Source organism: Maylandia zebra, linkage group LG15 (genome assembly GCF_041146795.1).
Source record: "Maylandia zebra isolate NMK-2024a linkage group LG15, Mzebra_GT3a, whole genome shotgun sequence".
NCBI lineage: Eukaryota > Metazoa > Chordata > Actinopteri > Cichliformes > Cichlidae > Maylandia > Maylandia zebra.
Window position 1 is genome coordinate 13,010,664 of NC_135181.1, and position 12,591 is coordinate 13,023,254.

At 41.3% G+C, this 12,591-nt stretch overlaps 1 protein-coding gene and 1 long non-coding RNA gene across 4 annotated transcripts in view; one reads left to right on the top strand and one right to left on the bottom strand.

Moving 5' to 3' along the window:
• LOC143412619 (uncharacterized) overlaps positions 1-1,479 on the top strand; it is an 80,049-nt gene extending 78,570 nt beyond the window's left edge. The window contains exon 4 of the long non-coding RNA XR_013093135.1: positions 1,388-1,479. This is a non-coding gene — a long non-coding RNA (uncharacterized LOC143412619). The remainder of the gene's footprint in view (positions 1-1,387) is intronic.
• Positions 1-12,591, bottom strand: part of afg1lb (AFG1 like ATPase b) — a 30,294-nt gene that overhangs the window by 2,787 nt on the left and 14,916 nt on the right. The window contains exons 7-11 of one of the 3 annotated variants that reach the window (XM_024805203.2): positions 11,579-11,637; positions 4,097-4,179; positions 3,331-3,401; positions 2,363-2,463; positions 1,375-1,515 (exon numbers count right to left, since the gene is read on the bottom strand). In XM_024805203.2, coding sequence (XP_024660971.2) covers positions 1,375-1,515; positions 2,363-2,463; positions 3,331-3,401; positions 4,097-4,179; positions 11,579-11,637 — 455 coding nt within the window. The remainder of the gene's footprint in view (positions 1-1,374; positions 1,516-2,362; positions 2,464-3,330; positions 3,402-4,096; positions 4,180-11,578; positions 11,638-12,591) is intronic. The other 2 variants (XM_024805204.2, XM_004568802.5) reach the window with 2 other exon arrangements.

A 12,591-nucleotide genomic window follows, 5' to 3' on the forward strand; every position in this document is an offset into this window, starting at 1 on the left:
GAATTTCATGCCTTCTTAATGGGGTTTGGACCATCAGTTTTGTTGTGCAGAAGTCAGGTTGGTACACAGCTGACAACCCTATTTGACAACCGTTAGAATTCATATTATGGCAAGAACCAATCAGCTAAATAAAGAGAAATGACAGTCCATCATTACTTTAAGAATTGAAGGTAAGTCTATCCAAAAAATTGCTAAAACTCTGAACGTGCCCCCAAGTGCAGTCGCACAAACCATCAAGCACTACGATGAAATTGGCTCACATGAGGATGTGAGCCAATTTCTGAGGATGAATTTATTTGAGTCACCAGCCTCAGAAATCGCAAGTTAGCAGCACCTCTGATTAGAGCCCAGATAAATGGCACACAGAGTTCCAGTAGCAAACACATCTCTACATCAACTGTTCAGAGGAGACTGTGTGCATCAGGCCTTTATGGTCAAATAGCTGCCAAGAAGACACTACTAAGGAAAAGCAATCAGGAGAAGAGATTTGTTTGGACCAAGAAACACAAGGAATGGAAATTAGACCAGTGGAAATCAGTACACTGGTCTGAGGACTTTGGTTCCACACGCTGTGTCTTTGTGCGATGCAGAAAAGGTGAACGGATGGTCTCTACATGAATGTTCCCAACGTGAAGCATGGGGGAGGAGGTGTGATGGTGTGCAGGTGCTTTGCTGGTGACGCTGTTGGTGATTTATTCAATATTGAAGGCACGCTGAACCAGCATGGCTACCACAGCATCCTGCAGCGACATGCCATCCCATCCGGTTTGCGTTTAGTTGGACAATCATTTATTTTTCAACAGGACAATGACCCCAAACACACCTCCGGGCTGTGTAAGGGCTATTTGACCAAGAAGGAGAATGATGGAGTGGAGCTCTGGACTGTTGGAAAACCATTTCAGGTGACTACCTCATGAAGCTCATCGAGAAAATGCCAAGAGTGTGCAAAGTTGTAATCAAAGCAAAGGGTGGCTGTTTTGAAGAATCTAAAATATAAAACATGTTCTGAGTTATTTCAGACTTTTTTTGTTTACTACATAATTCTATATGTGGTAATTCACAGGTTTCATGCCTTCAGTGAGAATCTACAATGTAAATAGTCATGAAAATAAGAAAAAACATTAAATGAGAAGGTGTGTCCAAACTTTTTTTAGTGTATATATATATCTTGTTGGAAGCCAAGAGTCGAGTATTTTATATTACACACTCTTGGTTTTGAACTGAGATGTCGAACACATCCAACACTTTTATGGATGTAATGTAGGAAGATTTCTAAAAGTTGTAAATAAAGGCAGAAAAGCTGCATTAGAAATCCTTCGGTAACACATGAGTGTAATAGAATCCATGCCTTTCATTCTTTTTTTTTGTTTTCACCTTTTTGTCATAGAAGTTGTCTATGAGGGTGGTAAAGCGTCTGGCCTGATCCTTCATCGACAGCGTCAGCACGGGAACGCGGCGGATCAATACTGTGTCGAAGAGCCGCGCCATCTCCAGGTAATCGCTGGCACCCAAAGCCTGGAGAACGACAGAGCATGTGAGATACTGAAACAAAGTCAGACCCGAGCTTCAAACAGACAGCACACCACAAAAGAACACATCAAAGATTTCAGCTTTGCACATGTGCACATCTGCTCCATAAATGGGTACAGGCACTGTGAATTTCTGCACTCTGCACACATGGCCTGAAAAAATGACAACTGTGAAGTGAGGGCACCTTGTGCAAAAAGGTTCTAGCTGTTGTAATTTTTGTCCTCGTCCTTGGTTCTTTGCCATTCAGGCTGATTGCTCTTAAAATTAATGAGGACTCGCCAACATATGCCAGAGGAAGCCTTGAAGCTCACATGCCTTCTAAAACTCACCGCTGTCCATCAGGGTTGAGACTTTGCACACGCTACACACTTCCTTTTTCAGGTGCAGTGGGCACAACTAATCATAAAAAATGTCAATAGACTTTCTTTTTGACATTGAGCAGAAAATACCTCATCCAGTTCAAAGGCCCGGACAATAAACAGAGCATAGAGGTAATACAGGGACAAGAGAAGTGCTTCGAATTTGAGCAGTTTTGATTAGTAATGAGTGGATTTTGTGTGTCTCAGTAGAAAAAAAAAAGAACAAGAAAAAGGATGTGGTTTGACTTTGGTTAGAGGTCACAGGCTGTTTTAAATGCCATCAAGCAGTTCTAATTTGTTCTCTATCTGTATAGCGAGTAACTGTGGTGTTAAAGCTAAAAACCAAGAAAAGCTTACCTTAAAACACTCCTTGTTTTACTCTAAGTTTTATGTGGCCAAAAGATGTTAAGTGTCGTTATGTATCAGCCTGTTTTGTTGCACAATAATGACAAATTAATCGTAACAATGCTCACTCTGCCGCACAGCTCATCAAAAGTACAGTCAGCAACGGTTCCGCAGGTCTTTTCTAGAGTCACATCTCTACCCAGCACTGAGAGCACCCGGGGACCTGTAGCTATGGAAACACACACACAATGTACAATGGCTACAGTATATACATGTAGTTAGGTTAAAAGGTAGTATATTTATGAAATTTGCTTTACTACACACTCACGATTTTTGATCTTTTAACCTCTAATATAAGACAAAATAAAAGAAAACATAATGAAAAATACTGTTTACTACTAAAAAACTATTTACTATACAATTAAACCCTAAAATTTCACAGTATTACAAAAAAAAAAAAACCCCTTTAAGGCCCAGTAATTTTGAAAATCTAAGTTCAAGTCTAGAGTTTGTTTTTAATTTAGAATTGTGCAGCTTTTGTTTTTTCCTGTTGAATTATAACATATAAAAAAATGACATGTAAAGCATCACAAATAGCCCAAAAAAAGTACAATTGTATTATCTATGTAGTTTAACCCTGATAAATGTTATTTCTCTGTGCCACAGACTTCTATTGTTGTAACAGAACTATTTAAAGTAGGTGAGTGAGCCGTCTCGTGGGCTTGGGTGACATGAAAATTAGCATTTAAAAAAACCTTCAGCAGATACACTAGATAATCCTGTATGATTGAAAAGTCATGGTCTTCAAAATCCCCAGCTGTTTCGGGAATTTAAAAAGACAACAACAATAAAATAAAAAATTAAAATCTATTTTTGAGCCTTAAATACTAAGAAAGGATAAATGTGAGACAAATTAAGGTAGAAATTGATGATTTGTCTAATTGTTATCAACACTGTTGATTTTGGTATTTTCTTTTATCTTTCATATATATAAATATTACAAAATGTGTAATTTTGACGTGTCCTTGTGTCACAGAAAAAAAGTAAAACATAATCAATTTTTCTAAAATGCATTGTCTTCCTTAAATGCCCTTACCACTCTTTTGTCTTAATGAGAGCTCTTCAAACAGTGCATCCAAGAAGGCCTCTGCACCAGGCTCCCCTGTGCTGCACAACACACATGCACCAGCGCGCGCACACACAGGCAACGAAACAGAAAGGAAATAATAGGATATGAAATTAATAATGCTGAAGTGGCCACATCAAACGGTGGCAGCAAGGAGAGCAGGGGAGAGGGGTACTTAGCTTTTCACTCCATCGGTAAAAAACAGGATGTTAGGCTCTAAACACAAGCATTAGCCTGTGAATACACGTCGAAATGAGATTGTGAAGTGTGTGTGTTCGTGTCTGCGTGTGCTTGTGTTTTAACTCCAGGTAAAAGGGTGTGATGTACTCTATTTACATACAGTGAAAAGACGAAAGCACTTGTTTGCCTGCGTGCGCGAGTTCCTAACAGCGCATATGTAACAAGGAAAATAGAAAACTAGCTTTTAAAGCTCTGCCCTTTTCTCATATTCTATTGACTCCTCTTTTTATTCTTTTCATGGATCTCTCAAGGTAATGCAGGTCTTTATAAACCTCCCAGCCTGCGTCTCCCTCATTTATTCATCTGTTTGCCTTTTCTTTCTGCCCAAACTACATGATGTGCACAAGCATTTCCTGTGTTTGTGTGCGTGTGTGTGTGTTTAATGCAGGTTAATGTCAACTCAACCCAGCCTCCGCACAAACTCTGGGCTGAGGAGGACTATAAAGAGGGAAGCAGAGAGGTAGTGTGCTTGTGTGTGCGTGTTTGTGTGTCTTACACGTAGTAAATTTTCCCTGCTGCAGCCTCGCCAAGCTTCCTGTAGTCAATCCCTGTGTCTAAGCAGACGGTGTGGCAGTATTCCTGTTTCACACACACACACACACACACACACACACACACACACACACACACACACACACACACACACACACACACACACACACACACACACACACACACACAGTTATTTGTGCTCTTTTTGCCCCATAATTTTATGTAAATGACTAATTTAGAGACAACTTTTAGCATCAGCTTCATTGAGCCCGTGAGCATTTACAGCAGCAGGACCTCCTGTGTGACTGACGACAAAATTAAATACAGTTTCCATGTTTGTCACAAGGAGATTTGAATGTTTCTGGACAACACTGACAGTCTAAGACGTGTCAGGCTTCATCTAACACACCTAATCGATTATTCTTGTCCTTTTATTTGATAAAAAGATAAGGAAAATTAAAGAAATATCAGAACTTTGTACATTTTTCGCTTAGCTCTGATTTTCATATTGGTGATTGCTGATAGAAATGCTAAAACATATTGCACTTCTTCAGGTTTAAATCATTGTGACAGCTTGATTTGTCTTGATGATGCATTGTTAATATGGCAACCCTGTAAAATGGACAATCAGAGCTTTGTGTCTTCACTTCTTTCACACTAAAATGGATACAGAACAACCCTAAAAAGTATTAAATTAAATAACAAGGCATCGCAGAAGGCAGCCGGCATCTTATCTCCTATCCTCCGACAGCTTTGGGATTTTGTGTCAGCTGTTCTCGGTTTGCCGAGCCGATCCATTGTTCTGCAGCTATTCAAGTGCGTTACAGCAGGGGTGAACCTGCGATGCAGGGTTCAAACTTTTCCACATAGAGTAAAACGTCAACAAGATTCATGTCAGGGAGTACAGCACAAACTATAATCATCATCTCCACTATTCTATCAAAGAAAAGAGAGGAACTGCATATCATCCCATCCAAGCCATCATCGGCTGACTGAGTATTCAGCGACAGCTCCAGTAAATTATGAAATCAGTGAATTTCTGCCACTGGCCTCCTTAAGCTGCAGGATAATTAGTAATCATCACAAAGCAAGGGGACGGAAATACTCTATTCTTCTCTGCTGTCAACTTTTTATCTCCGTGTCCGCTCACACAAACGGGGTTCCCACTCTGAGCCAATTGGCTGAATCAGGCTTAATAACAACCTGACAAACTCGCCCTCCCCCACGCACAAAAGGGAGGTGTCATTTCATCAACCTACTGTGACCCCACCAACGGGTAAATAGTCCCTCCAGAAAAGAAAAAAAAAAGTAGGAAAAAAAAACTTGTCACTATTGCCGCCACATCATTAGTATCTCAGTTTGTCTTTTCTCCTGCCATCTTCAACTCCCTCCCTTTATGAACCTCGTCTCTAACGTACCAACGGTAAAGGCGGTTGTTGCGTTCCTTGACGGAGGAGCGAGGTGCAAATACGAGAGGGGAAAAGAAGGAGGAATGGAAACACAATCAGTGATGATGATTCCATTGGTTATTTATAATCAGATGAGGCTGAGGCCTCGCGGGTCATTACTTGATTATCCATCTTGAGGGGATTGTCAAGTTCTCACTCCTCTAAGATTTTTATCCGCCTACACATTGTGGTTTTGCAGCCTCCCCGCACCCCGACGCCGCCACCGACAACCTCCTCTCGCAAATGTAGTCAGTCTACTTTGCAACTTTTAAATCTCGTCTTAAACAGTCCCTTCAGTTTAATCGGCGAATGGCGATGTACAAATAGTGGAGTAACAGCTTTTTTTTTCTTTCGTCAGGTGGACGGATAGAAGAGGTGATCATTTATTTTAAGGAAAAATGATAAAAATGCGCTCGTGCTGCAAGTTGAGAAAATATTTAGGTTGTAACAAATTTGTTGGTCACAAGTGTGCAGTCTTTAGATTTTTTTTTATTTAGTAATTTTAAAGGCTCACAATTTGATTAATTTATCCATTTGCAATACTTTGAAGTTTTTCTAATGGAATTTTGTAGTATTTTCTATTTTCTAAATAATCACCTCTTTAGATTTTGTCTTGTTAATTAACTTAAAAGAAACTCCAATCTGCAGTTTTTGTTATTTTAATCATTATTAAGACACATGACAGATTAAACCATAAAAAGAAAAGAAGTGCAGCCCTAAGGTTTATTACCATCAGGCAACAATATTAGCTTTTTAAACTAGTGGTGTAAAAACCTGGCAAACGTTTCGCTGATTCAAAGAAAAGCAGCAAATTAAGAGTTCCCCTGCTCGCACAGATGCATTCACCGGCTCAGACACAAGAGAGAGAGATGACAGACATGAGAATCAGAGACTCTTTGGAAGAAAGTCATCCAAACACATGTAGCTCCAATCATGTCATTGTCCAAGCTGTCCACTGCTCTCACTGGACAGCCGTTTAGCATAAAAACAGAGTGGCTTTTTTTTTTTTTTTACCCCCCTGCTCCCTCCACTCCCCTCTGTGCCCGCTCCCTCCATGACATATCTTTCTCTATCCTTTACTCCTCAAAAAGTTGCTTTTGAGTTTTTCAAAGAGCGCGGTGCCATTGAGCTGCAACAAAAGCCAAGGATAGCTGACTATTGGGCCCTGATGAGGTCCACTCCCTCATTACCCAGCAGCAGAAAACATTTGATGCTTTTTTTTTTTTTTTGTTTGGCCTGGAGAATTGACCAGGCCTCAAAGAAATGCAGGGTGGGAAGGCTGAAAAAGAGACGGGGGTTGGAGGGGGGTGAGGGGAGGAGGGGAAAGGTTGTCGTTCATTCATCCGTGTGTGTCTTACAGCCTTGTGTGGAGGGACAGGAAAAAAAAAAAAGTGGGAGGTGGCAGGGACAGAGGGGTCGAGAGAGAGGGAGAGAGATGTGTGTGTGTGTGTGTGTGGCGGGGGGGGAGAGCTTAAAACAGTGCCTTTATGCTGGCAAGTTCTGGACGACTCTTCTGACATCAAAGTGTTTTCACTAACTGGGGAGCTGCTTAGTTAGTGTGTGTGCGTGCACGCATGCGAGCCGGCTGGGGGTGTATCTGGTGATTTTATTCATTCTTGGGCCGTCTGGGGGGGTACGTGACAATGTGAACACCCTAATTACACCTAATGATCTATTCCCTTAAAGTGTGACTGCCTTGGGCCGGCGATGGATTGTTCTGCAGGGTCGTTCTCACAACCTCCTCCTGCCTCGGCTGCTCCTCTTGGGGAAACATCGTTTGAGTTGGAGGCCCCATCTTTTGTGATCCAGGACCCCACCGGACCCCCCGCTCTCAACCCATCGAGTTTCGTTGGCCCAGGACTGAACCAAAACGGTAACTCGGGCAGTGTGTGCTACCTGCACCTGGCCAACAGAGGCTCCATTTGTTGATCGTGACAGACGCGAGCAAAACATGGGCTCCACACAGTTTATTACAAAAGTTGCTCTCTGATCATCTTGTATAGTATAAACCTGCAAGACCTTTACAAGAAGACTTCAACAATGTAGCATTGCAGTCTTTTAAACCTGCAGGACTTTATGTGCACAATTAAAAAGGAATCAGCAAAATTAAATAAGAGACTTCATCTTTCTTGTTCTGTGCACTGTGAAAACCTGTCCGTACTACCCCCATCCATCTGAGATTTTGTACCGCTGACTTTGTAAAAAATTTTTTTTACATATAAGTTAATTCTCCCCAGCACCTCGGTCTCGAGTTAGATTGTGTTCTGTCTTAGTCTGCTGCCTATAAAGATACTGATTAGTGAATAACTAATTATCTGGTGTATTAAAATGGATGCAAATAATTCAAATCTGACATTCAAAAGGGTATTGATGTCAGTAATATACATAAAGTTAGTCTCAGAATAGAATTTCTGTTAGGATCACTGTAGCCAAAAATTGTTATTTCCATGTGTGGTCACTTATATTTGGTGGCACAGTTCTGTTCTGGGACCTCCTCCTGTGGGTTTTGAAAGCAGCAAGAAGACGACAGAGCAGGCATCAGTGAATAAAGATGTCACAGTGATTCAGATAGGTAGGGTGAACATGGTTTGCACATGTGACTTTAGTCAGTTTAGTCAGTTTGCCAGATGATGTGGGCTCCCACTGAGATCAGCTGATCTACTGGGAGAGGAGCTTGACTTTATGTCACTTCCGGGGTGGCTTGACTTCTACTGTTTTCCCTGATTTCCTGGTTGTCTGTACTGTGACTAGCAAAGGCAAAACCGCACCCCATGAAAGTCGAATTAAGAGACATTTCTATATTTGTACACGCTTACTATTACACATCTGACATCTGAACACTCTGATAGAAAACAGGAAAACATCATTTGCCCAAACGGAACCAAGGTAACTGCCATAATTAAAATTTAGGTAACAATTAGGATCCTGGTCTGATTCTTTGTGCTTAAAAGAAATCGATTTGTCCTATCACCCCTTGTTCAGGTTTCAGAACAGACAGCGAGAGACACTGATATGAAAGAAGTGAGCTTTGCCCTCGAAGCATGCTGCCATTAAATATTTTAAAAGACAATGACTGTCATCAAATATCAAAATCTATTTGATTTGAACTCTTCCAGCTCTTCACACACGGTCCTTCTTACCAAGGTCTTCAGTGGAGGACCACGTCCCTCTCATTCTTCAGTTTTTCCCTTTCTCTCTTTGTCATTCTGTTTTGATTTATATATTTCATTTTTTCTCATCACCAACTGCTCAGCACAGAGCCAGTATTGACAGTGACACAAAAAAAAAGAGATGAAAAGTGGATCAAAAGAAGGGTTAAAAACAGATAGAAACTCAGAGATACTCAAAGTTGCCTCAGGGTTGTTGTCATGTTTTTCTCCCCTCGGCAGCTTTGTGCGCAACTGCAATCGAACAAGTGGAGGGAAAATAAAGTCACTATTCTGCTACCAAAATACAGAGACCTGACCTTGGGTGAGTAAAGCCAGCGAGCAGAACAGGATGGTGATAGAATAAAGAGTGGGGATAGAGGGGTGGAGAGAGAGGATGGGCAATGAAAAGTGGAGTGGAGAGCGAGGACAGTTTGCCAGAGAGAGAAAGAGTGTCTTCGTTACAATACTGGCAGCATCCATTAAAAAAAAGAAAGAAAAAAAACCCAAACCCTGTATTTCACGAAACTACGAGCTTTGCAGCGGCTGCAAAGAAAAAGACGCCGGAACAACTGAATAGACTCATAAATGGAGTCTACAGAGATGCTACAAAGGACGAGAGATTACAAACGACTGTGTGGATGAAAAATAGCAAACAAACTAAATGATGAACAATAAAAAAATAAACAGCGTCTTCTGGATTAAATGAAGTTGTATGTAGCCCGTGCGTTGCAAGTCATTAAATCATTTTTTAAATATAAAACTGGATGATTGTGGAAGATCGGGAGCTGCAGAAGGAAAGGTGACCCAACTAATCAGAAGTCAACAGTTAGATAAAGACATCATCCGAGGCGGACAAAAGTGGCGGATTAACCCTTACCACTCCGGCTCAGGTGATGAGGGGAGGAGGTCAGAGGCTATTTTTGTATGTTAACACCCTCTTTTCTCTCCTGCACTCACCATAGAAACACACGCTGGCATGCACATGCGGAGGCGATCTGCGCCGAGTCAGCGGCTGCTCCCTGCGAGCATTCATTCAATCTATTAAGGGTCAGCTAGTTAGCAAGCTTTAACTTTACAGGACAGATCACTATAGAGAATCCATAGCACCCCACCTAAAAAACACCCCCAAACCCTCCAACCAGATGGCCTCACAAAGGAAAACATGGTATCCTGAAAGAGAGGAGCCAGTACGGGGCAGAGAGGGACAGCAGGCATTCAGGACCTTGATGAGGGTGGATTAGAGAGGGCAAGGGTGCTGCTGCTGCTGGGTTAGCAGGTGGGGTGCAGGGTGAGTCCAAGACTCTATGCAACTTTTAGTGGGTTTGACTTCAAATGTGCGTGTGTTTAATGTTACAGTGGTTTGATAACTCTGGTCAGGTTAGATTGCCTGTATTTTGCACACATATTCACTTTAGCATTTGTAATGCAACAGATTATTTATTATATCAGAGATAAATCGGAGTTTTAGGGTTAAAAATACTGTGATACCTGAATATATTCAGAGGCAATGCCATGTTAAGTCATTTCATAAATAACCAAGCCTAAATTAATCTGAGTGACTATGTTCTATATCATGTATTGTATTTCTTTAACAAAATCCCCATCATAGTATGAACAAAAACGAATGCATTTGTTTTCAAAAATAAACCAAAAGTCAATAATAAGGCGTTTACTATTGTATATGTATAATCCTGTGTAAAAGTTCCTATTAAAAGTAAATGAGGCATGCCGAATAATAATGAGAATTTAACAACAATTTCATTCAAAAAGCCACAAAATTCAAGCAGCAGTATGAGTGGCGATTTTCAGCGCACTCACAAGAGAGCATTTATCTACTACTTCATACCAGGAGTGTGCCTGAGCCAGACCTTAGCCGAGCACTGCTTATGTGACTGTGTGTGTGTAAAAAATGTCTGCTTTCAAACTAAAGGTCATAATATATAACAAGATATTCTATAGGGAATCCCTAATAAAGTCAGCGTGGTCAACCTGGGGCATTAAGGAAACTCTTAGTTTTGGTAAATTAGAACTTATTATTAATTATTGGCCGTCCTACATAACGAAACGATGGCAGTGCAAGTGGTTTGCATCAATGTGATTATATGAAACTGGAAGGTTGCACAGCTCAGGTGCCTCATACTTACAGGACTTCATATTGTTCAATTATGAGTTTATCCGGTACGTTTAGTGTCAGAGGAGGGGTTCTCAGTTTTAAATTCTTAATAACGCTAAGCTGCTTACTTTCACTTGCTATCTTGCCCAAAAAAATTGCAGCAGTGTCAACGCTTGCCTTTACTATTCAGACAAAATACCAATAAAAGGCGCAAGAATGCTGCCCTCCTCTGTTGCAAAATGCATGACAACAAATTAATATGCAATTATTTATGATCACGATCACTCCAAACACATCAATGATCATCTGGGATGCAGGCAGGATAATGGTGCTACCTGCTTAAATTGCAAAGTAGATTTTTCGCTAGAAATGCTAACCGTCACATCGCTCCTGTTCTCCGCTCCACCCCCCGCCCACCACCCCCCTCTACTTTTGAAATGCAAGCAGCCTGGGTCAGTCACAGCTAGTCCACCCATCTCCCACTCTCCCATTCACATTACCTGTACCCACTCACACTCTTTTCCATCTCTCTCTGCCTTTCTCTCTCTGTGAGTCTTTCAGTGTGCCCTGGTATGATCAAAGACAGCTTTGTGACACTGTGTGAAGCATCCATGAAGCAGAAAACATCAAACCACTAAGAGCAACTTGCAAAAAGACGGACACAGAGGCATACATGCAAGTGTGTGTCCGTGTATGTGTGTGTGCGTGCGTGCGCGCGCGAGATAAACAACTGAATAAATTAGAAAGACAAGAGAGAGGGATGACTTTGTCTCTACCTTCAGCACATCGATGAAAGGTAGGAAGGTGTCCCTCTGAAGTCCGTTTTTGTACAGATCTGAAAGAGGAAGGGAGGGCCTGTATTAGAGCTGCTGTTTAGCCTTCTAATAATGTCATCCCCTCGCCACAGATTGGCAGATAAAGTGGCTATTGATGAACTGAAGGATGGGTGGGGAGGCACGACAAAAGGGACTGGGACCAGGGGAGAAAAATGGATTTCTCTACCGGCAGCGGCAGCAACATAAAATTCATTACATTCCCAAACAATGGTGGCCAGAGAAAGGACTGTCGCCTTTTCAGCACGGACAATGTCCACAGCAGCTCGCTGAATAGAGGTTTCAATTAGCTCGGCTGGAACAAATTACATCTGAAGTAGCATCCCTGATAGACAGATAAAACAGATAGGGATTCACACACAAACAGGGACAAAGACACACACACAGCGAGGCTCAAGCTCTCTCCAGCTGCAAATGCAAACAAGTGGCCGTTGTTGATGTTTGGACTTAAGCTTACTACAGTAGGACCTGACACAAAAATAACCTTTGCTTAATAACTTCTATACTGTAATGGACTGTGCCCTGTGAGACTGGAATATGCCAAAGGTTTATGAAAGAGAGTTCAGTGTTTTGGGACGTACATTTTTCTTCCTTTATTGGTGCAAATCTAGTCCTTGTAGAATGTCCTAAAATGAGGTAAATACATAAAACTCGTGATGTATTACACATGTCATTATTTACTTAACAAAAACTAACCCACGATGCAGAAGCAGTGTGTGAAAAACTAAACATTCACTGCAGTAATTGTGTTAGTAATTGTTACGTTTTGGGGGGGCATTTGTTTATGTACAGCTCTCTTAAGGTCCAACCACAGCATTTAAATCAGGTTGAGATGTGGACTTCGACTGGGCCTTTGAAACACATTGGCTGAAAATTAGAAAATAATCAATCTGTTTTAGATTTGCTGCTGTGCTTGAGATCATTTCTTGTTACGGAAACACATTTCTCACATGTGA